This window comes from Oncorhynchus mykiss, chromosome 11 (assembly GCF_057628025.1).
Source record: "Oncorhynchus mykiss isolate SJ-2025 chromosome 11, ASM5762802v1, whole genome shotgun sequence".
Lineage (NCBI taxonomy): Eukaryota > Metazoa > Chordata > Actinopteri > Salmoniformes > Salmonidae > Oncorhynchus > Oncorhynchus mykiss.
The window spans coordinates 8,870,457-8,898,342 of record NC_143032.1 but is presented as its reverse complement, the minus strand read 5'-3'; the positions used below and the strand labels follow the sequence as shown (position 1 = coordinate 8,898,342).

At 40.7% G+C, this 27,886-nt stretch overlaps 1 protein-coding gene across 1 annotated transcript in view; it reads left to right on the top strand.

The window, feature by feature from the left end:
• The window catches only part of LOC100135901 (uncharacterized), a 51,094-nt gene that overhangs the window by 2,437 nt on the left and 20,771 nt on the right, over nt 1-27,886 (top strand). The window contains exons 7-44 of the mRNA XM_090189181.1: nt 21-126; nt 276-368; nt 753-816; nt 905-1,003; nt 1,419-1,522; nt 1,711-1,849; nt 1,950-2,068; nt 2,271-2,420; nt 2,512-2,682; nt 2,848-3,157; nt 3,254-3,327; nt 3,500-3,705; nt 3,805-3,928; nt 4,467-4,603; nt 4,693-4,948; nt 5,174-5,416; nt 5,504-5,680; nt 5,775-5,920; nt 5,996-6,086; nt 6,179-6,568; nt 6,676-6,802; nt 6,900-7,018; nt 7,104-7,300; nt 8,039-8,222; nt 8,879-9,044; nt 9,314-9,438; nt 9,526-9,834; nt 9,942-10,145; nt 10,247-10,543; nt 10,695-10,799; nt 10,899-10,994; nt 11,113-11,247; nt 17,119-17,164; nt 23,805-24,013; nt 25,401-25,544; nt 25,636-25,792; nt 25,882-25,909; nt 26,000-26,105. Coding sequence (XP_090045307.1) covers nt 21-126; nt 276-368; nt 753-816; nt 905-1,003; nt 1,419-1,522; nt 1,711-1,849; nt 1,950-2,068; nt 2,271-2,420; nt 2,512-2,682; nt 2,848-3,157; nt 3,254-3,327; nt 3,500-3,705; nt 3,805-3,928; nt 4,467-4,603; nt 4,693-4,948; nt 5,174-5,416; nt 5,504-5,680; nt 5,775-5,920; nt 5,996-6,086; nt 6,179-6,568; nt 6,676-6,802; nt 6,900-7,018; nt 7,104-7,300; nt 8,039-8,222; nt 8,879-9,044; nt 9,314-9,438; nt 9,526-9,834; nt 9,942-10,145; nt 10,247-10,543; nt 10,695-10,799; nt 10,899-10,994; nt 11,113-11,247; nt 17,119-17,164; nt 23,805-24,013; nt 25,401-25,544; nt 25,636-25,792; nt 25,882-25,909; nt 26,000-26,105 — 5,953 coding nt within the window. The remainder of the gene's footprint in view (nt 1-20; nt 127-275; nt 369-752; nt 817-904; nt 1,004-1,418; nt 1,523-1,710; nt 1,850-1,949; nt 2,069-2,270; nt 2,421-2,511; nt 2,683-2,847; nt 3,158-3,253; nt 3,328-3,499; nt 3,706-3,804; nt 3,929-4,466; nt 4,604-4,692; nt 4,949-5,173; nt 5,417-5,503; nt 5,681-5,774; nt 5,921-5,995; nt 6,087-6,178; nt 6,569-6,675; nt 6,803-6,899; nt 7,019-7,103; nt 7,301-8,038; nt 8,223-8,878; nt 9,045-9,313; nt 9,439-9,525; nt 9,835-9,941; nt 10,146-10,246; nt 10,544-10,694; nt 10,800-10,898; nt 10,995-11,112; nt 11,248-17,118; nt 17,165-23,804; nt 24,014-25,400; nt 25,545-25,635; nt 25,793-25,881; nt 25,910-25,999; nt 26,106-27,886) is intronic.

Sequence of the window (27,886 nt, the reverse complement as noted above, 5' to 3'; positions counted from 1 at the left end):
CATTTGTATTTCAATCCCAGTGGAGAATCCGGTGCTGGAAAGACTGTGAACACCAAGAGGGTCATCCAGTATTTTGCCAGCATTGCTGCTGTCGGCGGAAAGAAGAGCGCTGCAGAAGAAAAAAAGGTCAATAGAATGCAAATGTTCATCATTATCAATCCCAAATGAAACATTCTTCATGGCTGGATGAGCATATGTTGACAAAATCCATTTTTATTCATGTAGTATTGGTGTTCATTGCAGCATTTTCACACTGTATGGATGTTGGTTTCTAGGGGACACTGGAAGATCAAATCATCCAGGCCAATCCTGCCCTGGAGGCTTTTGGTAATGCCAAGACCATCAGGAATGACAACTCCTCTCGATTCGTAAGTTTGGTCTTTGTTTGCAGTCAAAGAACATTCAAATCTTATCATAAATGTTCATCTGATCTACCATCTTCTGTATTTGAATTTTATAAAGATAAGAATTTTATTAGGATCCCCATTAGTTGATGTCATGACGTCAGCTAATCTTCCTCGGGTCCATCAGCTAATCTTCCCTTTTGGGACTGTATGTGTGCAACAGACCTGGGTTTAAATACTATTGGTTTTATTTCAAATACTTTCAGTGTTTAATTGAGCCTACCAGATAGGTGGGATTTAAACCCATTCAAGCTCAATCAAGCACACCGAAGGTATTCAAAAAGAAAACAATTACTACTCCCAGATCTGGTGTGCTCATTCATTTCTGCTTTTGACAATAACTTACAGGGTAAATTCATCCGAATTCATTTTGGAGTCACTGGGAAGCTTTCGTCTGCTGACATTGAGACTTGTGAGTACAATAGTATATTTGCTCAGAATTGAAGGTCTCTTTGACAGGAAACACATTAATACCAAAAGCACTTTTCCATACTGATCAGATCTACTGGAGAAGTCACGTGTAACTTTCCAGCTCAAGGCTGAGAGAGATTATCACATCTTCTACCAGATCCTGTCCCAAAAGAAACCAGAACTGCTGGGTGAGTATTAAATCATCAAACACTACTGAGCAGGCTTAAGGTCTAATTCTGAATTCAACTGAGAACTACTGATTACAGTGGGGTACAGATTTATTGGATCCCATGATAAAGATGAGCAAAACAAATACTGTAATACAAATACTTAGCTACATTTTTTTATTATATATATTTTATACTAATTCAATTGCTCAGAGAAAGAGATTTTGTTAAACAAAATCCTTGTGAGGACAACGACACTGAGCGTTTTTCTAAAATGACATTGGATAACACATTGGGAGGGATCTTAGACCAGCGGTTCCCAAACTGTTGGGTGCGCCCTGGTCGGTAGGGGGGGGGGGGCCCTTACACTATATTATGTTATGGCCTATACCACAGCCTGAACACAAATCAAACTGTGCTGTTCGATTATTTTCAGAGATGCTTCTCATCACCAGCAATCCCTATGACTACGCCTTCATCTCCCAAGGAGAGATTGCTGTAACTTCCATCAATGATGCAGATGAGCTAATGGCTACTGATGTGAGTAAAATATGTTCATGAACATATTGAACACTGTATGTGCTTGGAAGTAAGCATTTCACAGCAAGGTCTACATCTGTTGTATTCAGGGCATGTGAACAAATAAAATGTGATTTGATTTTGATTTAATCCACTTATATCCAACTCTCTTTCCAATACAAAAAAATTGCTTTTATTTCGAAAACTAGGATGCCTTTAATGTGCTTGGATTCTCCCAAGAAGAGATTAATGGCATTTATAAGCTGACTGGGGCCATCATGCACTACGGCAACCTGAAGTTCAAGAATAAGCAGCGGGAGGAGCAAGCAGAGGCAGATGGCACTGAGGGTGAGCACTGATTAAAAACCTCTCACTTTAACATAAAGTCATATCTGAAAAATCTGACGCTCAGAGTGCCTCCTCCAACCATAAAACTTTGCCTTTCCAGATATTGACAAAGCTGCATATCTGATGGGCCTGAACTCTGCTGACCTGGTCAAGGGGCTGTGTCACCCAAGGGTCAAAGTAGGAAATGAGTGGGTCACCAAAGGTCAGAGTGTCGACCAGGTGAGTCTCAAAAAAGTTGTACATTTCCAGGAGATAATAATTTTGAGCATAAACCCTGTCTAGAGTTGCTAAAATGTTCATGCCTGTGATTCCCCATTGATGATGCCTTTTAGTCCAAGGCCTGATCTGTGTCTGGGAAACTGTCCCTATGCGTTTATGTGGAGTCTATGTTTTGGTAAATTATTTTCTCAATATTTTGAAGGTTTACTACTCCATTGGTGCACTGGCAAAGAAAATTTACGAGAACATGTTCCTCTGGATGGTGATAAGAATCAACCTTACACTGGACACAAAGAACGCTCGCCAGCACTACATTGGTGTGCTGGACATTGCTGGCTTTGAGATCTTTGATGTGAGTGATTTGACAAAAGGCCACGTCATGAAACAATTCATCTAAAACATTACAGCTGACAAAATAAAGTAACTGTAAACTTCTATTTCAGTTCAACACCTTTGAGCAGCTGTGCATCAACTTCACTAATGAGAAGCTGCAACAGTTCTTCAACCACCACATGTTTGTGCTGGAGCAGGAAGAATATAAGAAAGAGGGTATCGTCTGGGAGTTCATTGACTTCGGCATGGACTTGGCTGCCTGCATTGACCTCATTGAAAGGGTTGGTGTCTTAAGTTTCACATAAGTTGAATTTATATGATTGAATCTTTTGAGATTTCAAACATTACAAGGGCAATCTTCATAAATGTGCTTCAACAACAAATTATTCTCATATTTATTATTTTGCCTTAGTATTCATTTATTTTCATTCATTTTCCCCTTTCAGCCCATGGGTATCATGTCCATCCTTGAAGAGGAGTGCATGTTCCCCAAGGCCAGTGATTCTACATTCAAAGCTAAGCTGTATGAGAACCATCTGGGCAAAAATGCATGCTTCCAGAAGCCTAGGATTATTAAGGGTAGACCAGAGGCACATTTCTCCCTGGTTCACTATGCTGGCATTGTTGACTACAACATTGGTAACTGGCTGGTGAAGAACAAGGACCCGCTGAATGAGACTGTGGTCGGACTGTTCCAGAAGTCAAGTCTTAAGTTCCTGGCCAACCTCTTTGTGAGCTATGCTGGTGCAGAAGGAGGTACGATGTGTTTTTATCGGCAAAGACTACAAATCACTCAAATAAATACAAATGTACATGACAATCGTATATTTAATTGATGTCATTATCATACAGCACCTGAAGAAAAAGCGGCTGGAGGAAAGAAGAAGAAAGGCTCTTCCTTCCAGACTGTGTCTGCATTGCACAGGGTAGATCTGACTTTAAATCAATATACTTCTGATGTTTTCAAATGGCAGAAAATAACAAATGTATTATATTTGTCAGTTTGTTGTGGATTGGCATGTTAGCATTAAATGCCATTATGACTCGTGAGGTACTGGGAGTCATTTATGGAAAATTCTACATTTGTCATACTTACAGGAGAACTTGGGTAAACTCATGACCAACTTGAGGTCTACTCACCCTCACTTTGTGCGTTGCCTCATCCCCAACGAGACCAAGACTCCTGGGGCCATGGAGAATCCTCTGGTCATGCACCAGCTGCGCTGTAACGGTGTGCTGGAAGGCATCAGGATCTGCAGAAAGGGCTTCCCCAACAGGATCCTGTATGCTGACTTCAAACAAAGGTACAAATCAATATGCATTTCCTGTCCAAAATAAATTAAACTGTTTAACTATTCAGGTGTTCCATTTTTGAAGATAATTGCTTTCTGATTTAAATTCAGATACCGCATCCTCAATCCAAATGCTATCCCTGAGGGTCAGTTCATTGACAACATGAAGGCAGCAGAAAAACTGCTAGGCTCTCTGGACATTGACCACACCCAGTACAGATTAGGACACACTAAGGTACGTTCCCTAAATAGATGAAAAGCAATAAGACCTGTTGGACCAGCAGCAATTACGGGGTCCAAGCAGTATATTACCACTTAGTTTACCTGAGAAATGCCTGTTGAAATAACTGATGATATACCACTGAGCATGCTTTCTACACATCATCTGTCTCTAGGGGAAATGGATCAAGTCAAGAAATTCAAATATTTACCATGTAGTAGATCCATATCTGGCTATATATAAGATATCAAAAGCATTGTGGCCATACTGTTTGAGATACTGTACATGTTTTTTAAAAACGTGCACATTTTTTTCACTCTCGGTCATGCTGGGACAGAAGTTGTAAAATCAATTGCACATTACAAGGCCAACTTGTGGTCAATTTGTGCCATTTTCACAGAGGAAAGAAATTAGCCATCTAAACATGACTACTACGTTTTGTAAATCTGGGAGATACCACATTCAAGTTATTTATGGTCAACTGGCAGAAAAATACAATCGTACAAATACAAGACAATCCATGCACCAAAGTATGGCCTTGGTTTATCATTAGGTGTTCTTCAAGGCTGGTCTCCTGGGTACCCTTGAGGAGATGAGAGATGACCGTCTCGCTCTTATCATCACTGGAATGCAGGCCCGATCACGTGGTCTACTTGCCAGAATTGAGTTCCAGAAAATTGTTGACCGCAGGTTGGAATAAGAGTAGATAAAACTTCTGCAGACAATATGGTGGAGGTGGAAAAGGGTGTATAAGAAGCTACTTCTGTTCCATTTCACAGGGACGCCTTGCTTGTGATCCAATGGAACATTCGTGCCTTCATGGGTGTCAAGAATTGGCCCTGGATGAAGATGTTCTTTAAGATTAAACCTCTGCTGAAGTCAGCAGAGACTGAGAAGGAGATGGCGAACATGAAGGAAGAATTCCTGAAGCTTAAAGAGGCTTATGCTAAAAGTGAAGCCCGTAGAAAGGAGCTGGAAGAGAAGATGGTCTCCCTTATCCAAGAGAAGAATGACCTGCAGATCGCTGTCCAAACTGTGAGTAACTTTAACCCAACTACCGTTACATTGCTGCACTCAAATCCTTTGTCAAAATTGCCTTAGCTAACTAGAGAAATGTAAAAACAGAGAAAGAGGAGACATGATTTGCTAAATAGGTATGTACAATCAGCGTAGCATTTGTAGTCTCCAAATTTTGCCACCAAACAAACTTCTGAGCTTTGGAGAATTTGATATACTTACAATATATTGACACATTGACAGTCAGAAGACACTATTGGTGATGCTGAAGAGAGATGCGAGGGTCTGATCAAGAGCAAAATCCAGCTTGAGGCCAAATCCAAAGAGCTGACAGAAAGACTGGAGGATGAGGAGGAGATGAATTCAGAGCTGACTGCCAAGAAGAGGAAGCTGGAAGATGAGTGCTCAGAACTCAAGAAGGACATTGATGATCTGGAGCTCACTCTGGCTAAAGTGGAGAAGGAAAAGCATGCCACAGAGAACAAGGTAAAAGTTGTTCTTCATTATTGTATTGTTAAAACTCCAATTGATTGTTTTGGATGAAAACGTAAAGACATTGATCCGTTTCCTTAGGTTAAAAATCTTACTGAAGAGATGGCAGCTCTGGACGAAATCATTGCCAAGCTGACCAAGGAGAAGAAGGCTCTGCAGGAGGCTCATCAGCAAACGTTGGATGACCTGCAGAGTGAGGAGGACAAGGTCAACACGCTGACCAAGGCCAAAGCCAAACTGGAACAGCAAGTTGATGATGTGAGTACCAAATAGGAAATAAAAAATTAAAACAAATTAAGTAATATCCTAAAATAGCCTACAGCACAATATTGTTTAATATATCCTTTATCAGCTTGAAGGGTCTCTGGAGCAAGAGAAGAAGGTCAGGATGGACCTTGAGAGAGCCAAAAGAAAGCTGGAAGGAGACTTGAAGTTGACCCAGGAGAGCCTAATGGACCTGGAGAACGACAAGCAGCAACTGGAGGAGAGAATGAAGAAGTAAGATCACAACCCACAAAATCGAATGAATAATTCCTTTACAGAAAGCTCTAAAATGTGTGCTTTACTTATCAGGAAGGATTTTGAGACGAGCCAACTCAACAGCAAGATTGAGGATGAGCAGGCCATGAGTGCCCAACTTCAGAAGAAACTGAAGGAGCTGCAGGTATTTTAATAGTATTGTTGAAAAGGTAATCATTGTGTTACACTTGTTTATGTTCTGTTCTTACCAAAACATTTCAATTCTAACCATTTCAGGCCCGCATTGAAGAGCTGGAGGAAGAGCTTGAGGCTGAGAGAGCTGCCCGTGCCAAGGTGGAGAAACAGAGGGCAGACTTGTCCAGAGAGCTGGAAGAGATCAGTGAGAGACTGGAGGAAGCAGGTGGAGCCACTGCTGCCCAGATTGAGATGAACAAGAAAAGGGAGGCTGAGTTTCAGAAGGTGCGCAGAGACCTTGAAGAGGCTACTCTGCAGCATGAGGCTACAGCTGCCACTCTGAGGAAGAAAAATGCTGACAGTGTGGCTGACCTGGGAGAGCAGATTGACAACCTTCAGAGAGTGAAGCAGAAGCTGGAGAAGGAGAAGAGTGAGCTCAGGCTGGAGTTGGACGATGTGGTCTCCAACATGGAGCAGATTGTCAAGTCTAAAGTATGTGGTATCACTGAGCAATCATAAAATGCGTTATCGGTACATGCTTTTTAATGATGGAATCTAGTGACGATGTTCTGTCATTCAAAAAACAAATCTGTTTTTAGACAAACTTGGAGAAAATGTGCCGCACTCTCGAGGACCAGATGAGTGAATACAGGACGAAAGCTGAGGAAGGACAGCGATCCATCAATGATTTCACCATGCAGAAAGCAAAGCTTCAAACTGAGAATGGTATATTAACTTAAAATCTGGACATTCACATGAACAGCAACAACAAATAACCAAATAAGTAATATAATTTGAAATAATTAGAATTGCATTAAAACAGGTGAACTTGCCAGACAGCTGGAGGAGAAGGACTCTCTGGTCTCCCAACTGACCAGAGGTAAGCAGTCCAACGTTCAGCAGATTGAAGACCTCAAGAGACAACTGGAGGAGGAAGTCAAGGTATTTATACTAAAAATGCAGTGTCAATAATCGACTTCATTTAACCTCCGGCATAATTTGATTCTTTACAAAATGTCCTTACCAGGCAAAGAACGCACTTGCCCATGCAGTGCAGTCTGCTCGCCATGACTCAGATCTGCTGAGGGAGCAGTATGAGGAGGAGCAGGAGGCCAAGTCTGAGCTGCAGCGTGGCATGTCCAAGGCTAATGCTGAAGTGGCTCAGTGGAGAACCAAGTATGAAACTGATGCCATCCAGAAGACCGAGGAGCTTGAAGATGCAAAGTAAGGACGCTTAATTTAAATTATTATACAAAAGTATTGTAACCAATAGAATATTATATATATGGGGGATAGAGATTCAGGAATGGCTGAAGGATTGCAACATTTACCTGGTTAACTCTGCAAATAGCACTACTGGGTGATCTGAAAAGTCATAGTCAATCGATCAATAAAATAATAACACAGCAAAAATTGTTATTTTTAATTTACAATCTGTAGGAACTAAGAGAATAGAAAGAAAGGTTCAGAACTTTTGTGAAACTTCACAACTGTATGGTGTTCAGAGATAGATGGGTGGGGTTGAGGGTAGCTGAAAGATGGGACTGAAAACAAACAAAAGATAACTAATGTAAAATATACTGTGTCTGTAAAATGTATATAGTATGTATAAGATGGAAGTAGGAGCCTAAGTCTTGTTGTTGTCGTCCATTAGTTTACTCCAATAAGGGGAGGGATGGTAGGGTTGGGGGAAAATAATAAACAAACACATATTAAAAAAATATATACATTTAATAATATATCTTTAAAAAATATATTTATGGGGGATTGGAAAGTATGCAGACAATTACATTGATAGAAGCCACAATCTATTTGCAATATTGAAGCTTACAAAAAAAAAGCAAGGTTTCTGTCTTATATTTAAGGCTATTCAACCTACATAGATTACCTGATATAGAACCATTAAATATCAGACAGAAAAAAGGCAGATGTCTTAAATGTTTCTCATCTATGTCAATCCAGGAAAAAGCTGGCTCAGCGTCTGCAGGATGCAGAGGAGGCTGTGGAAGCTGTTAATGCTAAATGCTCCTCCCTGGAGAAGACTAAACACAGACTCCAGAATGAGATTGAAGATCTCATGGTGGATGTGGAGAGATCCAATGCATCTGCTGCCGCTCTGGACAAAAAGCAAAGGAACTTCGACAAGGTACAAAATTAATTGTAGACAAGTCCAATTAGCCTTCCTATTAGTCTTCATTACCACTGTGATTATTATTTAACCCTGCTGGTAATTTATGAACATTTGAACATCTTGGCAATGTTCTGTTATAATCTCCACCCGGCACAGCCAGAAGAGGACTGGCCACCCCTCATAGCCTGGTTCCTCTCTAGGTTTCTTCCTATGTTCTGGCCTTTCTAGGGAGTTTTTCCTAGCCACCCTGCTTCTACACCTGCATTGCTTGCTGTTTGGGGTTTTAGGCTGGGTTTCTGTACAGCACTTTGTGACATCAGCTGATGTAAGAAGGGCTTTATAAATACATTTTATTGATTATAGTACATGATAGGGACAGCATGTAGACTAGTGGTTAGAGAAGCAGGCCTTGAATCCCAGCTCAGATGAGAAAATCTGGCGTTGAATTCGCCGACAACCAGAAGGTTGCTGTCATCATCCTACATACCCTTGAGCAAGGCACTTCACCCCTATAATTGCTCCAGGGGAGTTGCACTGCGGCTGACTCATTGCATTCTGCCCGTGTTTTCTCGGGGGCTTAGGTTGTGAGCATCGTTCTTCTGTAAGTTAATGGACAATAAAGTACATATTATCCTAATCATATACTGTATTGAAACCCCTTACGTGTCCAGGTCCTGGCTGAGTGGAAGCAGAAGTTTGAAGAGTCTCAGACGGAGCTAGAGAGCTCCCAGAAAGAGGCCAGATCTCTCAGCACTGAACTCTTCAAACTCAAGAACTCTTATGAGGAATCTCTGGATCACCTAGAGACGATGAAGAGAGAGAACAAGAACCTCCAAGGTCAGAGAATGTGCATGATTGCCTATATAACTTAGTTAATTAAAGATTGATAGGTTATAGAGATCACAAAAATATTGTAGTTATTAGGCTTGCGTGTTTTTTCATACCGATGGTATGATTTTCAATACTGTAAATTTAACTATCTAAGATGTTCCAAATAAATATGCACCAACGGTAATACCGTATACCCCGGTATGAACATCTGGATACAGCCCAACCCTACTAGTTGTCACAAAAAGATTCTGATGTAAAATTATATTTTTCCACAGAGGAAATTTCTGACCTGACTGAGCAACTTGGTGAGGGAGGAAAGAGCATCCATGAGCTGGAGAAGATCCGTAAACAGCTGGAGCAGGAGAAGGCTGAGATACAGTCTGCTCTAGAGGAAGCTGAGGTAAGAATAGAAAATATTTACTGATAGTGAAAGTACCAGAATTGAATTGTAAAATCTTCTAAACTATGGGTGGCTGTGGTCTCATAGGGCTCCCTAGAGCATGAGGAGGGCAAGATCATGAGAGCACAGCTGGAGTTCAATCAGGTCAAAGCTGACATTGAACGGAAGCTGGTGGAGAAGGATGAGGAGATGGAGATGAATAAGAGGAACCAGCAAAGAGTGGTGGATACCCTGCAAAGCTCCCTGGAGTCAGAGACTCGCAGCAGGAATGAAGCTCTCAGGCTGAAGAAGAAGATGGAGGGAGATCTCAATGAGATGGAGATCCAGCTCAGCCAGGCCAACAGGCAGGCAGCAGAGGCCCAGAAGCAACTTAAGGGTCTTCATTCCCATCTGAAGGTAACACCTCCACACCATTGTGAATTAAAAACATTGCTTGTGCCTTCACAAAAAGCCAAACCACACTGTGAAACAAAATATAGTAAAATCATAAATTCTCTCTACAGGATTCTCAAATGCAGCTGGATGATGCTCTTCGTGGCAATGATGATCTGAAGGAGAACATTGCTATTGTAGAGAGACGCAACAACCTGATGCAGGCTGAACTGGATGAGCTGAGAGCCATGGTGGAGCAGACTGAGAGAGGCCGCAAACTGGCTGAGCAGGAACTGCTGGATGTTAGTGAGAGAGTTCAGCTTCTGCACTCACAGGTAAGACGGTAATAGATAACAATTTGTGTTCTCCTTAAAATGTCTGCGATTTGAGATTTGTTGAGGTTATATTAAAAGGAATTTGTCATATATATGTGTAGAACACCAGCCTGTTGAGCCAGAAGAAGAAGCTAGAGGGTGACACATCCCAGCTTCAGAATGAAGTGGAGGAGGCTGTGCAGGAGTGCAGAAATGCTGAGGAAAAGGCCAAAAAGGCCATTACTGATGCTGCCATGATGGCAGAGGAGCTGAAGAAGGAGCAGGACACCAGTTCTCATCTGGAGCGCATGAAAAAGAACATGGAGCAGACCATCAAGGACCTGCAGCACCGCCTGGATGAAGCTGAACAAATTGCCATGAAAGGTGGCAAGAAGCAGATCCAGAAGCTGGAGTCCAGAGTAAGTGTCTGAGGCCCAGCTACATAATCTTCTATTAATTCTAAATCATTTTTTCATATTTATAGTCATATTTCTAGCTTTAATATTAAAAGCAGTGGTAACTAACAACGTAAATGGAATTAATGTGTTAACATCCATCATTTCTTTCTAGGTGAGGGAGCTAGAGAGTGAAGTGGAAATGGAGCAAAGGAGGAGCAGTGATGCTGTGAAAGGTGTCCGTAAATATGAGAGACGCATCAAGGAGCTCACCTACCAGGTACATCATATATTTTAATTTGACAGTGCATTATTAACACGCTAAGAATCAAATGTAAGACACACCAATGACAATTATTTCCTTTCTTTTTGGGGACAGACTGAGGAAGACCGTAAGAATTTGTCCCGTCTTCAAGACCTGGTGGACAAACTGCAGCTGAAGGTCAAATCCTACAAGAGAACTTCAGAGGAGGCTGTAAGTAGAAAATGTTCCATCATCCAACTAATACAGCTGTAATTCTCAAATTGTTGTTTGCAAGAAACTTAACATTATTCACAGGATTTTTAACATTCATATTTAACATTATTCACAGGAGGAACAAGCCAATTCCAGTTTGGGCAAATTCCGCAAGATTCAGCATGAACTGGATGAGGCAGAGGAGAGGGCTGATATTGCTGAGTCTCAGGTTAACAAGATGAGAGCCAAGAGTCGTGATTCCGGCTCCAAGGTCAGTGAAGTTGCTGTTTCAATGTACATAGTAATATGTAATGGTTATAATTAAGCAGATTCCCAGTTGTAATGTATGGCAAAATCCTCAACCTTAAATAGCTTCAATACTAAAGTCTGGGATCTGGGACTCTGTTTAATGGTCATTTCAATTCTCTATATTCACCCATTGATTCCTGAAGAAAATAAGTAATACATTCATTATTTGTTAAATTGTTACTAAGTAACTATACCTGTTGAAGTTCCCAACTGTAACATTTCAACCAGAGGTTACAGTATAAAATGGCAGTATAAAACCTTTTCTCATAATCAATCCATCTTCTCCATCACAGAAAGGAAAGGAGGAAGAGTGAGGTCAAGAGTTGTGATGTCGGCTCCCAGGTCAGTTCTTTTATTGGTTTTCATTTGTCATGTATGACGACGGCCCCAACATCAATATCTTTGTATGTAACTATTTGATGTCCAATAACCATACAACTACCTATAAAGAAAGTCTTATTCTATTATATTCTATACATTTGAATAATATTTCCTGTCATTGGTTTAAAAAATGTTTTTTCAAAAGCATAATATTTATTGGTTTAAGTGGTGACTTACTGTGATGGCAAGCAACGCATTTTTATTTACTTATAAATACTAGACATTTACTTAGATAAACACTAGACATCGTTGCTTCTTTAATTATTTTTGTAAAATCTTTAATTTACTAGTAAACAGTTTGTGTAATGCATGATGTTTGTAGTGTACTCTGTAAACTCAAACAAGGTGCCCCATTGTTTAATTTATAGTTGATGATCCACAGAATATTCTAAGAATGTTTTTAGTGTTCACGATAGTTAATTCAATTTGAACCTTTATCCATCTTCTGTCACAGAAATGTCATGATGAAGAGTGAAGCTCTTGGATGGACCTTACTGAAAATCTCCTGACTGTAGTGCTTTAGTTTTCTATATTCTCCATGTAACATGAGCAGAATAAAGTCAATTTAAAATAGGCCTTCTGTGTTTTGCTTGTTTCTATTACAAACAGGAATTATATACATTTTATTAGCATGAAATCAACTGTTATTTAACAATTAAGTAAACACTGGTTTTCATAGAATATAATGAGATTTAGGGGACCCCACAGAGAATCAGGAAAATAGACAAACATCTCTGGTGGTGCTCCTGGGCCAAATTGTGTCCCCTAAATCAGTGGCTTCCAACCAGGGGTACTAGGACCCCTGGGGGTACTTAGCCCATCCACAGTGGGTACTTGGGAAGACTCATGAGACCATAGGCCTACTTTTCAAATGCAGGAGCAGGTACTTCAGTGGTATTCTGGCAGAGCAAAATTCAGTTTGTCGTACAGTAATCGAAAAAGGTTGGGAACTGCCCTAAATGGACAGGCACATTGTTCAGAAAATACCTAATTAGACAGAAAGTGAAACTACTACCCACACCGATGAACAATGTATTTTGTTTGCCTAAAACTTAGGATTTGTTAGGCTTCATGAGAATTTGATTAATATTAGATCATATTTGTATGTGACCCAACATTACATCCATGGAGTATCTTTATCTACTGACAAAAAGGCGCTAGAGTTTTAGGCATTTGTTGATTTTCTCTTGAAAGAAATCAACACAGCGACAATTATGTGGCAAGTGAATTTACACAACATAAAATCATGAAAGATCAGTGGCTTAGCATCCTGTTGGCTACGTCCCCTGACACTTGTTCCTGTTTTCTAAACGTTCTCAAAACATCTGTCACTGAAATTCACACTTCTACTCAATACAACACATTGAATTTAACTTCCCACTGTTCACTGTGTAATAGAATGCTGCATAGAATGGCTGATTTGCTCATATTTGCAAAGGCCTACCTGTGATCCAGGCTGAATCTCATCCGGCCGTGATTAGGAGTCCCATAGGGCGGCGCACAATTGGCCCAGCGTCGTCCGGGTTTGGCCGGGGTAGGCCGTCATTGTAAATAAGAATTTGTCCTCATCTGACTTGCCTATTTAAATAAAGGTTAAAAAAAAACAAAAAAACATTTGGCTGGAGAAATGAATATATATGCATCATGATCTGCATGTCATTGTCAGTAAGGGAAAATTGCATGAAAGCTTATTTTCTCTTCAGACACACACTTTCCCTCCTTACCTTACGCACTCTCTCTCCCTCCCCCTCATAAACACACACACCACCCTCCCTCCCTCCCTCCCTCCCTCTCATAAACACACACACACCACTCTCTCTCTCTCCCTCCCTCTCATAAACACACACACCACTCTCTCTCTCCCTCTTATAAACACACACACCACTCTCTCTCTCTCCCTCTTATAAACACACAACACTCTCTCTCTCTCCCTCTTATAAACACACACACCACTCTCTCTTCCTCCCTCCCTCTCATAAACACACACACCACTCTCTCTCTCTCTCCCTCCCAAACACCCACACCACTCTCTCTCTCCCACACACACAACAATGACATTACTCAACTCCAAACTTTTAAAACATTAAGCAACAAACAGAATTTAAGGAGCACAAGAAACAAATGTATATATTTATAATTGTTATTTTGTTTAGGTTTACATTAGGCCTATAGTGCATTTGTAAAGTATTCAGACCCCTTGATCTTTTCCACATTTTGTTACGTTACAGCCTTATTCTAAAATGGATTCAATATTTTTTTCCCCTCAATCTACACACACTACCCCATAATGACAAAGCAAAACCAGATTTCTATAAGTTTTTGCAATTGTATTAAAATTTTACATTTACATAAGTATTCAGATACTTTACTTAGTACTTTTTTGAAGCACTTTTGGCAGCGATTACAGCTGCCAAAAGTCTTCTTGGGCTACAAGCTTGGCACACCTGTATTGGCACACCTGTATTTGGGGAGTTTCTCCAATTCTTCTCTGCAGATCCTCTCAAGCTCTGTCAGGTTGGATGGAGAGCGTCGCTGGACAACTATTTTCAGGTTTCTCCAGAGATGTACGTTCGGGTTCAAGTCCGGGCTCTGGCTGGGCTACTCAAGGACATCCCGAAGCCACTTCTGCGTTGTCTTGGCTGTGTGCTTAGGATCGTTGTCCTGTTGGAAGGTGAACCTTCACCCTGCTCCGGAGCAGGTTTTCATCAATGATCTCTGTGTACTTTGCTCCATTCATCTTTCCCTCAATCCTGACTAGTTTCCCAGTCCCTGCCGCTGAAAAACATCCCCAAAGCATGATTCTGCCACCACCATGCTTCACCTTTGGGATGGTGACACGTTTCCTCCAGACGTGACACTTGGCATTCAGGCCAAAGAGTTCAATTTTGGTTTCATCAGACCAGAGAATCTTGTTTCTCATGGTCTGAGAGTCCTTTAGGTGCCTTTTGACAAACTCCAAGCAGGCTGTCATGTACCTTTTACTGAAGAGTGGCTTCCGCCTGGCCATTCTACTATAAAGGCCTGGTTGGTGGAGTGCTGCAGAGATGGTTGTCCTTCCGGAAGTTTCTCCCATCTCCACAGAGGAACTCTGGAGCTCTGTCAGAGTGACAATCGGTTTCTTGGTCACCTCCCTGACCAAAACCCTTTTCCCCCGATTGCTCAGTTTGGCCGGGCGGCCAGCTCTAGGAAGAATTTTGGTGGTTCCAAACTTCTTCCATGTAAGAATGATGGAGGTCACTGTGTTCTTGGGGACCTTCAATGCTGCAGACATTTTTTCGTACCCTACCCCAGATCTGTGTCAGAGCTCTACGGACAATTCCTTCAACCTCATGGCTTGGTTTTTGCTCTGACATGCACTGTCAACTTTCAAGTTGTAGAAACATCTCAAGGATGATCAATGGAAACAGGATGCACCTGAGCTCAATTTTTTCGAGTTTCATAGCAAAGGGTCTGAATACTTATGTAAATAAGGCATTTCTGTTGTCTAAAATCCTTTTTTTGCATTATCATTATGGGGTATTGTGTGTAGATTAATGAGTAAAATAATGTATTTAATCAATTCGAGAATAAGGCTGTAATGTAATTTTTTTGGGAAAAAGTCAAGGGGTCTGAATACTTTCCAAATGCACTGTATATGAATCCTACCGTTGAAGCACATCTCATGACTAGCAGACACTTTTCCTTTCTTCCTGTGTCAACCAACAAGTTACCAGGTTGTTAGCTAGGTAACATGACTGAAAAACGTTGTTTGTTATTAAGCCCATAATTATCTAGATTAGACTAGATTAGTTTAAAACGGCCCGCAACATGGTTTGTGAAATGTTCATAAATGCGTGCAAATGCCGCTAGATTTAAAAAAAAAAGTAATCTCCGCTATTATGGGGCATATTTTTGTCATATGGGTCATATTTCTTTAACCGTTTAGACTAGAGACAAGCCATCTTCTTTGCTGTAAAGCTGGAAGCATGGCTGTTGTGAAGCAGTGCTCCATTGTCCTTCTCTGGCACTCAGAGGCTGCAATACAACAGGTGTGGCCCTTACAATTAAATACTTACTTAACCAATAAATAAATAAATGCCCTTAACCACTAATGCAGTTTTGAGAAAAACATGTGCTAAGTAAAAAACAGATAAGTAAAAAAATAAGAAATAAAAGTAGCAAATAATTAAAGAGCAGCCGTAAAATAACAATAGCGAGGCTATATACAGGGGTTACCGCTACCGAGTCAATGTGCGGGGGACTAGTGGCTATTGCTTAAATTCAACAGAATTTATAAACAAAACTGACTTTGTAAATATTTTATAAATATTGTTCTATAAATAATGTTCTTTAGATCGGTAGGGCTGAAAAATATGAAATGGTACTAAGGTATTCTGCAATGTTTGAAGTATCATGACGTTTTGGTACTGTGATATTACCGTGCTACCAGTGTACACTGTAACACTAGTAGAGAGAAGCATGGAAGTAATGGAAAAAGGTACTTTAATAATTCTGTCAGTCCAGCCAAAGCAATCCGAATTAATCCCACCCAGAATTCAATAAAAAATGTAATTTCGGATACCATGTATAGCGCCTTCTTTATGAGCAAAAAAGGGAATAACACACATTATGTATTACTATCCATATTAACAGGCTAATACAGGATTTGTAAAGTTGACCCACCTCATGATAAGGATTTCAATAAGAATTCCGGTCCTCAGTGGAGCTGCACCTACAGGAATGGAATCAGATCAGACATATTCATTAAAAGAAAGGTGAGAGTGGGGCAGCAGGCCATCTTGCTCCTTCAATAAGGGAAGCACAGATGAATAAGGCCACACAAGCATGAAGTTACGGAGCGCTGCAACAGAGTGTGACTAGTGTGTGTGGTAAGGCAGTTTGATTGGAAGACGAGTCTGGTCTGAACAGCTGGGGGCTGTTCCCAATTCCCTAAGCCGTATACTACGGTTGCGTGAACACTTTAGACAGCACCATTAATGACTTAAGATATATTAAGACATTCTTACAGTAGGTTCAAACAAGGCAAGGGACCTAATTGAACCTTTATTTAAGCCGGGGTCCCATTGAAACTACAGTCTCTTTTTCGTACATTACAAGACCAAGTTGTTTTTGTTTTTAAACAACAACATTTACTCAGTGAAGAGGTCTTTTAGTGGTTAGAGCGTTGGGCCAGTCACCGAAAAGTTGCTGGATCCAATCCCCGAGCTGACAAGGTAAAAATCTGTCGTTCTGCCCCTGAACAAGGCAGTTAACGTGGATGTTCCCCACACCTCTCTGATTCAGAGAGACACAAGACGCATTCAGTTGTACAACTGACTAGGTATCCCCCTTTCCCTTTCTAAGGCTTCAACGACTTACTTTGGAGCAGTCCCTCCTTTTAGATGGTGCTAAAAGGTGGCAACGCAGCTATTGACCCCTGACCTAAAACTTAACTATTTGCTTGCTGTTGTAGCCTCCTGCCCTCAAGCATAGCATCCGCATTCCCATCCTCAACTACGGTTCAATCACACGCACCAGCTGGTTCTCCAAGTGAATGCTTCTCAGAAATGTTTACTCTCTATGGCCTTGACAAGCATGCATTTGGTTATAGTAAACTTGAAATAATGAATACATTCCCTCCATTCACCTTTAGTGATGCTTTCGTTCAAGGACGAACATTGTAGTAATTATTATTACTAATGATCTTAAATTGCTTTATTTATCTCAGATATCAATGTACCTCAGAATCTGTCCATCTCAATCAGAGAAAAGCACTCAGCAACGTAATATTCCATTTTGTTGGTGGGATGGAGTTTTGGCCTGCCTGTTGACATTGGCAACAGTAAATTAGTTGATAGACCAATAAGAAAGAGAGTTCCAAACCTCTGCCAATAACAGCTAGTTTTCAGTTTTCCCCTTCCCACTCAGAACATTCCCAGACAGTCCTAGCTAAATTCTTGCTTTAAATTACTATTTTCTAAGCTTTATTTGTCTATTTTTGACCATTTTAATTGAAAACAATCAAAAGGTGTTTGTTTAACTGTCACATTATGACCATAGTTCTTTTGTGTTTTCCTTGTTTTAGTCAGGACGTGAGCTGGGTGGGCATTCTATGTTTTGTGTGTCTAGGTTGTTTTTCTATGTTCGGCCTTGTATGGTTCTCAATCAGAGGCAGGTGTCGTTAGTTGTCTCTGATTTTTTATTTAACCTTTATTTAACTAGGCAAGTCAGTTAAGAACAAATTCTTATTTTCAATGACAGCCTAGGAACAGTGGGTTATTAACTGCCTGTTCAGGGGCAGAACGACAGATTTGTACCTTGTCAGCTGTTGTTTTTGTAACTTGAAGTGTTCAGTTTGAATTTATTATTAAATAAGATGAACACTAACCACGCTGAGCTTTGGTCCTCTCCTTCAACGGAAGAAAAGCGTTACATTAACTGTTACCCAGAAATGACTTGATATTGCGATATAAAAATGTCTGCACTGGACCTTTAAACTTATTATGCATGTCTATTAATGTAATATTCCTTCTTTATGTAGTATGCTCTAGTACATTCTAATTCAAATCTGGACTTCATAGCCAGATCCTCTACTTAAAAAATATATATATATATATATATTCTTCCCTTTAACTTGGGACATCAGGTGGGTGCAATTAATTATCAGGTACAACATAAAACCAGCAGACCTCCAGGGAAGGATGGATTTGAATACCCCTACTCTAATAGTTTAGTAGTAGTATTCTACACTTTAATGTAGCAAGTATCACAGCTGTGTGCTGGAAAACCTTAGTATTGCATGGGTGAGGTTGAACTGTGATGTTTATTTTAATTTCCTGGCTTTTTTGGCTTTTGACCAGCCCTAACTTCTCACTGAAAACAGTTTTGGTATTCAATAACTTTATTATTGACGGTGAACTGCAAAAGTTTAATTGACCAATTAGTTTGTTTAATAATCCACCAATAATGTAATCACAGGATAATATCACTACATCACAGAGCAGTTCTGATGAATACCCTGTATTTTGGAAAGCTGTTAAGTAATTGATTATTTTATAGTAGCCTTGGTTCTGCGTGTATGTTTAACCATATTTTAAGGACTTTCATGGTAGTAAATGTTTTGATAATTCATATACAATTTATTTGACATGAAATATACTGAACAAAAATACAAACACCACATGTAAAGCGTTGGTCCCATGTTTCAAGAGCTGAAATAAAACGTCCCAGAAATGTTCCATTCGCACAAAAAACGTATTTCTCTGAAATGTTGTGCACAAATTTGTTTACATTCATATTAGAGAGCGTTTCTCCTTTGTCAAGAAATTCCATCCACCTAACAGGTGTGGCATATCAAGAAACAGATTAAACAGCATGATCAATACACAGTTGCACCTTGTGCTGGGTACAATAAAAGGCAACCCTAAAATGTGTACTTGTGTCACACAACACAATGCTACAGATGTCTCAAGTTTTGAGGGAGCGTACCATTTGTATGCTGATTGCAGGAATGTCCACCAGAGCTGTTGACAGATCATTTGATGTTAATTTCTCTACCATAAGCCACCTCCAACATCGTTTTAGAGAATTTGGTAGTATGTCCAACCGGCCTCACAACCCCAGACCACGTGTAACCACACCAGCCCAGGACCTCCACATCCGGCTTCTTCACCTGCGGGATCATCTGAAACCAGCCACCCGGACAGCTGATAAAACTGAGGAGTATTTCCGTCTGTAATAAAGCCCTTTTGTTTGGAGAAAACTCATTTTGGTTGGCTGGGCCTGGCTCCCCACTGGGTGGGCTGTACCCCTGCCCAGTCATGTCATAGATTAGGGTCTAATGAATTTATTTAAATTGACTGATTTCCTTATATGAACTTTAACTCAACAAAACCATTGACATTGTTGCATGTTGCGTTTATATTCTTGTTCAGTATAGTTTTGAAAAGTGTTATACTTCCCTTTAATAAAAAATCTTTAAAAAAGAATAACTAAAAGAAGGTCATATTTCATCTGTTACCCTTCCTACAGTAAGGGTGAAAGTACAGGGACTGTGAAGTGACCTCCTGGGCTGCAGTTCTCCCTGTACTTCCAATGTTGTCCACTTGGGGAAGGTAGAAAATAAACTGAACTATTATCCACCTCTTTACTGGCTTCTAATGCCACTACTGGTAAGTTATCAGAACTCACAACAAATGATCTATACCAAAAACTAAATGGGAGTAAGGTCCTGTAAAATAAAGGCTTTTCGTTCCGTCTTCGGGATACAGACCATGTCACTCACTCATTTCCAATTTGATAATAATAGCCACACTTATTTCTTAAAAGATGAAATCACTGCACCTACACATTGAATACCACATACTGACAGTTATGTACGAGTTACAGATAATGTCATTATGACTTACCGTGGTCAGTGCTTAGAGGAAGGTTTTTGGATGCTGCTCCTGTATTACTAGCCTACCTCCTTCACTCACTCCCTGTCAGGGAGCCCACGTGCCTTGGTGAGGAAAGAGATGGTGTCAGCCTGGGGGAGCCATGGAGATGGACTGGCAGTCTGTCATTCTATGGAGAAAAAGGATGACAGGAGAATAGGTTGAGGTGAGTTCATGTTTTCAAGTACATCAAGCAAGACTCAAATAAACCCCCTTAAAACCCATTCAGGAATTGACACCATATAGCGAGACCTCACGCACGCACACACACACACGCACGCAGACACACACACACACACACACACACACACACACACACACACACACACACACACACACACACACACACACACACACACACACACACACACACACACACACACACACACACACACACACACACACTTACCCAGCCACCAGGCCCCACACCACACACACTGAGACAATAGTGGAGGGCACAGCCACCCCTTCTCCCCTCCACACAAACACACGACAGCTGGGAATGGGACCCTTAGCAAGTCATTGAAGGGCAGGAGATGGTATGTTCAGCTTTGGAAGCTATTGCAGAACCTCAAGGCTGAAGTGAGGCACAAGGTGTGAAGTTGAGTCTAAAGGCCTCCAGTATACTATAATGCACAGGTCTTGAAGGAGGTAACACACTTTCCAGCTATGTCACCCCTACAGCATCACCTTAACAGCTTGACTTTCCCCATATTGTACATGATGCCCTGACAGCTATCTTGATCTTTAACAGTGTGGCACTTACAAATCTAAGACCCCATGCCCCTTGTCTCAGCACCTTATCAGATATCCACTTAGTCTAATGGAAATTTAAAGGGAGAGAGTGGAATAGAATGAAATGTTTTTGTGAGAATAGAATTGTATTAAGACTGAGTTGAACCATAATTTACACGAAAGATGCTAATAAATAAGGGGGTAAAACTATAAAAGGCTATTTTCCAACATTTAAATGTGATATTGTATTTGAAAGTGAAAGCTTTACGAGTACCTGGCCTGTTGGACACATTTTTTCTTGAAGGAGCACTAAATAATTATTTGTAAAATAAAAAAATATATTTATTTCTTTCAAACTTAGGTATGACGCCCTGGGTGTAAGTTTGACGCCCTGGGTGTACGTTTTGTTAACAACTCATGTAAGTAAGTATTTCACTGTTAGTCCACACCTGTTGTTTACGAAGCATGTGATAAATAACATTTTATTTGATGTTGAGTCCCCCAACATGAGTTGCTTGAGGAAGGTGGCTTGTGTTCTTCCATTTGTGGCCTGGAAATATTTACATGAAAAGGTTGCAGCTATTACAATGTCACATGGTGAGGGCCACAGGAGAAGGAATCCAATAAGAATTTCACAGGTTTATATTTGTCCTCAAGGATAAAAAGTAGACAATGCCACGTCAACAAGATGGGGCCTAGGGTTATGCTTACAGTAGATGGGAATCTCGGCGACAATGCATAGGACAGTGACCTTGCCTTTGTGAACAAATGAGGACAGCTGCAGTTGTCTTGCAATGATTTCACACCATGCAAGAAGACTATCATGTCATCTCAATGACCTTAAGCGATCACAACACGCAAACAACAAAAGTGTTCATAAGAGACATCCAAGTTTGTTGCCAAACATTTACTAGAACATAAAATGCAAAACTCAAAAAATGACTACTCCCCCTTACTGGCATTGCTGACATATTGCACCAAAACACTAAATGCAAGGGATTTCCAATGCTCAAACATACCAGATTGATAAGTGTTGGATATACATCGTGCCTGAAACTGCTCTATAAAGGAGGGTGCTAAAATAGTCTCTGAAATGTCCTAACGTCGTCATGTAGCCATCTCGTAAAGTGACAATCCAAAAAAGGAGTTACAGCAAAGGGTGATGCTGTACATGTACCTTGGGATTTTGCTCCCCTCCTCCCACCTCATTGGTCTGAGAAACACACCCTCTACTTCCAAATACAGATCTTCTAAAATAATCAGACTCATTTATTACAATAGATGGCCCATCTCCATATAGGGCTGAGTAACACTCTTTATATAGAGTGATGGAGACCAGGGGAGACAGACTAGGGGGAGACACAAGGCACTGGACATCCTGAAGGTAAGCATATAGAGGCAGTCTGCTGAGGGCAAAGATAATCATCACAGGACCAAACAATTGTCATTACCACACATATGTGTTCAGTTGATTGATATTGTCTTTGTATTTGTCTATTTCATTCTCAGTCGAGATCCTTTCCACCAAACGTATTCAAGGTGTGACCAAGGACAGGTAAGACTAATAGTCTTCTATTAGTATATAGGTATAGAGGTTTTTAAATATAGGTTTTACAACCCGCCTCTTAGTGGTTTGCATGAAGACTTTCAATGTGTTCCATGACAACTATATATTACTATACTAATGTTTTATTTTGTTGTCTACTCATCAATCTAGTCAACTTGTATATGATGCATAATACGTCTTTCCGTATAGTAATTACATGTAGTCAGTGTCATCACTAACACAAGCTGTAGGTTTGAGCTACAGTGGACCTAGCTACTTTTGGTCTGCTGTGAACCTCACATGTTTTGGTTTATTTTCAATGTTATTGGTTTGCTGACCTTCATATTGTTCAGATAGTCTTATCAATCTAGGGTTCTAAATCTGGTAGCCCACCGGTGTTTTGCCTCGACCCTCATGTCTTTTTTAGGCTATTATTTTGGGCCGTGGCTGCGAATCCAACTTTTTCGGCCTCACTCAAAGATGCAGAGCTTTCCGAAGCTTATGCGCAGATCCCGTTCTGCGAAAGTGTATATTCTCTACTTTATGAGCAGAGAACAGGCTACTCAAGCGAATGGCGCTTGTTTAATAATAAAGTTAGATCAAAGCAGAATCAGTGTCTGCAAGATCACATAACAAGCACCGTGACCATTCGCGCAGAGGCTTCGGGAAGCTCCGGATGTTTTAGCACAGCGGACAAAAAATCCAGAAAAGGTCGGATCCACAGCCACTCCATATATTTTAAAGTTCTATTGGTCTGCCATGCTGGTACAGTATACTGTTCATATACAAAACAGACATAAAGTGATACTAATATCCAATATTCCAATTAATTTAGGTCTTTGGGGGAAATGTTTGGGACCAACTTTTTAAAATTAATTTAGTGAAGTATTAAGGCAAAATCAAAGGGCTGTAAAACATCCACATTCATGTTGAAGTGTTTAGAAACATATTCTATTCTTATTGTAAATAAAAGTGACTCCAAAATGACACAATGCATTATTTACCATTAATTTCTATTGGGCAAAAAATTATCTGAAACAAAACCAAAACGAACTGCAAATGCGTCCAGCAAGTTTGTAGAGTCAAAAGCTTGATTTAATCATTGCATGCTAGGAATATGGGACCAATTACTAAACTTTTGACTACTTCATTTATAAGAATCTTTAGGTGTCAATCATTTTGATCCCTACCTTTTTGAGGAAAAAAAAACAAAAATCTCTTCCTCTATGTAATTGTATTAGTATAAAATAATACAATTTATTTTCTACAGTCAAGGGTGTCAATCATTTTGAACCCCACTGTACGCATTCAAAGCTCTGTTTCACAAATTTAAGAATGTGTGACATGTTGATGGCAGAGTTTGGGGTTGGCATTAATTTCAACCTGGTACTGTGTGTAAATAATATCCATACTGCATTCAATGCTCTGTTTCTGTCTGCACAGGTTTAAGAATGGGGGACAGTTTGATGGCAGAGTTTGGTGCCGCAGCTTCCTATCTGCGTAAGTCAGACAAGGAGCGTATGGAATGCCAGACTAGACCCTTTGACATAAAGAGAGAGTGCTATGTGCCAGACCCTGAGGTTGAGTACGTCAAGGCCACAATCACCAGCAGAGATGGGGCTAAAGTCACCGTTGATACTGAGTTTGGAAAGGTAAATATTTTACTATTAAAAATCTTCTTAAAATATACTTTTGGTCATGTAGTGTATGTGGACACCTGTTTGTCGAACATCTCATTCCAAAATCATTGGCATTAATATGGAGTTGGTCCCCCCTTTGCTGCTATAACAGCCTCCAGTCCACTGGGAAGGCATTCCACTAGATGTTGAAACATTGCTGCGGAGACATGCTTCCATTCAGCCACAAGAGCATTAGTGAGGTCGGGCACTCATTAGTGAAATCAGCACTGATATTGGGCGATTAGGCCTGGCTTGCAGTCAGAGTTCCAATTCATCCCAAAGGTGTTCAACGGGGTTGAGACCAGGGCTCTGTGCAGGCCAGCCAAGTTCTTCCACACCAATCTTGACAAACAATTTCTGTATGGACCTCGCTTTGTGCACGGGGGTATTGTCATGCTGAAACAGAAAAGGGCCTTCCCCAAACTGTTGCCACAAAGTTGGAAGCGCCAAATTGTCTAGAATGACATTGTTTGCTGTACCGTTAAGTTTTCCAGTCACTAGAACTAAGGGGCCTACCCCGAACCATGAAAAACAGCCCCGGGCCATTATTCCTCCTCCACCAAATTTTACAGTTGGCACAATGCATTCTCCTGGTATCCAGATTCGTCAGTTGGACTGCCAGGTGGTGAATCCTGATTTATCACTCCAGAGAATGTGTTTTCCCTGCTCCAAAGTCCAATGGCGGCAAGCTTTACGCCATTACAGCTGACGCTTGGAGATGCATAGTGATCTTAGGCTTGTGTGCGGCTGCTCAGCCATGGAAACCTATTTCATGAAGTTCCAGACGAACAGTTCTTGTGCTGACGTTGCTTCCAGAGGCAGATTGGAACTCGGTAGTGAGTGTTACAACCGAGGACAGACCATTTTTACGAGCTACCCTCATCAGCATTCGCCGGTCCCGTTCTGTAAGCTTGTGTGGCCTACCACTCCGCGATGAGCTGTTGTTGCTCCTAAACGTTTCCACTTCCCAATAACAGTACTTACAGTTGACCAGGGCTGCTTTAGCAGGGCAAAAATGTTACTTGTTGGAAAGGTGGCATCCCCTACGACAGTGCCAAGTTTAAAGTCACAGAGCTCTACTGGAGATTGCATGGCTGTGCGCTTGATTTTATATACCTGTCAGCAACGGGTATGGCTGAAATAGCTGAATCCACTAATTTGAAGGGGTGTCCACATTGTTGTACACTATATATATAAAACTAAGAGCAGAATCCTGACTTGAGATCTTTAACTTTCATGCAAATCAGGCATTACATGTCAATTGATAATTTGTGAAAAATCAAGATAGGATTTGTCTCAAAAGTGAATACCTCTTCACCTTGAAAATGAAACAAAATCATTTAATTTGCCCATCTTTCAGACTGTTACTGTGAAGGAGGATGACGTTCACCCCCAGAACCCGCCAAAGTTTGATAAAATTGAGGACATGGCGATGTTCACCTTCCTGCACGAGCCTGCTGTGCTGTTTAACCTCAAAGAGCGTTACGCAGCCTGGATGATCTACGTAAGTCAAGCCTGACTGCTAATATCTCCATTAAATCAAACATTCATTCAAATGAATGAAACTAAATCTGCATCTCCCTCGTCTTCCACAGACCTACTCAGGGTTGTTCTGTGTCACTGTCAACCCCTACAAGTGGCTGCCAGTGTACGATCAGTCTGTTGTCAATGCATACAGAGGCAAGAAGAGGACAGAAGCTCCTCCTCACATCTTCTCCATCTCTGACAATGCCTACCAGTACATGTTGTCAGGTAAAATATCACTTTTCCTTTTCATCTACATTGGCATATCAAATAATTTTTGTATAATGACACATTTACTGATACTTCTCTTTCAACAGACAGGGAAAATCAGTCTGTTCTTATCACGTAAGTACATCAACCAAAGGTTATATTGATTTGAGGCTATTTATGATTACGATAAATTCTGAGACATCAACATTTGTATTTCAATCCCAGTGGAGAATCCGGTGCTGGAAAGACTGTGAACACCAAGAGGGTCATCCAGTATTTTGCCAGCATTGCTGCTGTCAGTGGAAAGAAAAGTGCTGCAGAAGAAAAAAAGGTAAACAGAAAATAGAATGCAAGTAAAACTTTTGTTTTACTTGTCCGAAAGCTCAAGTCACTTGTCCTTGAAAAGAGTAACAATAAAATAACTAGAACGAGGCTATATACAGGGTGTACTAGTACCGAGTCAATGTGCGCGGGTACAGGTGTATGACCTGTCGAGCCAGTTGCGGTGACACAGGAGTGCCGGTGGAAAGTTATTTTAGGATATCGGACATGACAATGTCATTAATACCTGCTAAATAGTTAACTAGCCAATTCAAAACATATTGTGTAGTTTGGCTGGTTATCTAGTTAGCATGTAAATCTTGGTGGGCAAACTCTATAAAAATGTTTGGGATATATGCCAGCAAAGCCACTACACAACACAATACATTAATTGCACTAAAACGGTGACAAACAGTGCCCACAAACTGTTAGGGCCTACATAAAGCTGTCCCGAGAGCGGAGGTTTCTTACATTTAGCCTCATTTAAAAAAAACATAGCTGATATGGCTGACTTGCTTAAATAAATGTGGTTTCTACTGACTCCTTGTGGATTTGTGTAACTCGATAAAAAGCATTCTTCTTCAATAATGACAAATGCCGTTTTGACTTTTTTGCCATTATTGAACATTATTACATTTTTGTTCTGTAGATTGTCATCAAAGACTGTCATTCTCTGGATTTACGGTGCTTTCAAGACAACTGGGAACTCTGAAAAAACAGGGTTGAATCATGATATCAGGGATCTTTAGGTCTGGAAGTCAGCGCTCTAGAAAGAGATCCAAGTTCCTGACTGGAATTCTGAGTTTGACGACCGTTCAAAACACAATAACCCAGTCAGAATTAATCCCCCCCCCCAGAGTTCCCAGTTGTCTTGAACACACTGAAGTCGGAGATTTCCCAGTTCTGAGTTCCGAGTGGTTTTGAACCAGGCAGAATCCATGATGGATTGACAGAGTGGCCAATGTATTCAACCATTTCTGGCCCATGGTGTTGCTTGTGAATGTTTATCCTTTTAAGCTCGGAAACCACACACCCTCTCCTCCGAATTGCAGGCAGGGGAAGCAAAATAGTTGTTGTTTTGCATCGCAATTAGCCACTCATTCCTTCCAATTCATTCCTTCCATTGTTGAATTTGCGATGTATGACTTTTGTGTAATGTTTATGTCCAATGACCGATGAGCACCAATACGTTTTGTGTATAATTTATCTTCATATGACAGAGATTGAAAAGATTGTCGACGTGATTCATGATGATGACTGCTTGCCTAGCTAGCTAGCTAAGATTTTGAAAGTATGATGTTGACATGATGTTGACAACAGTCCAATCAAAGCTACTGTAGATATAACGTGATTTGACATCATTTTATCCTGACCTTGAGCCTTCATGGACAGGCACATCTAATGTAAATCTATGGCAGCACCCTAGGGGGCTTGAACTCCCTAGCTCTCCCTGAAGATTCTGTGATGAGCTAGTGTCCCCATGAGTGACAGAACACAGCCAATCACAGCGCAACTAGAGAAAATGACCAACTATGCTCTGTGCTTTCGCTGGCTGCCCCTCCACCACAGGAAGCACTGAGCTAGGCTGAAACAATTTGGACCTGTCTTACTCAAGAGAACATGTTTGTATCCGGCTTTATTAACTCAATTATTTATTTTATTTTTAACATTGTTTGCAAACTGATATGTGGGTCTCTGCCCCACCTGCATTGAATGATGGGTTGCCACTGTCTGTTGTTGTCTCTCTCTCTCCTCTGGCAAAGGCCCACTGGCACATGTAGGTGATGCAAA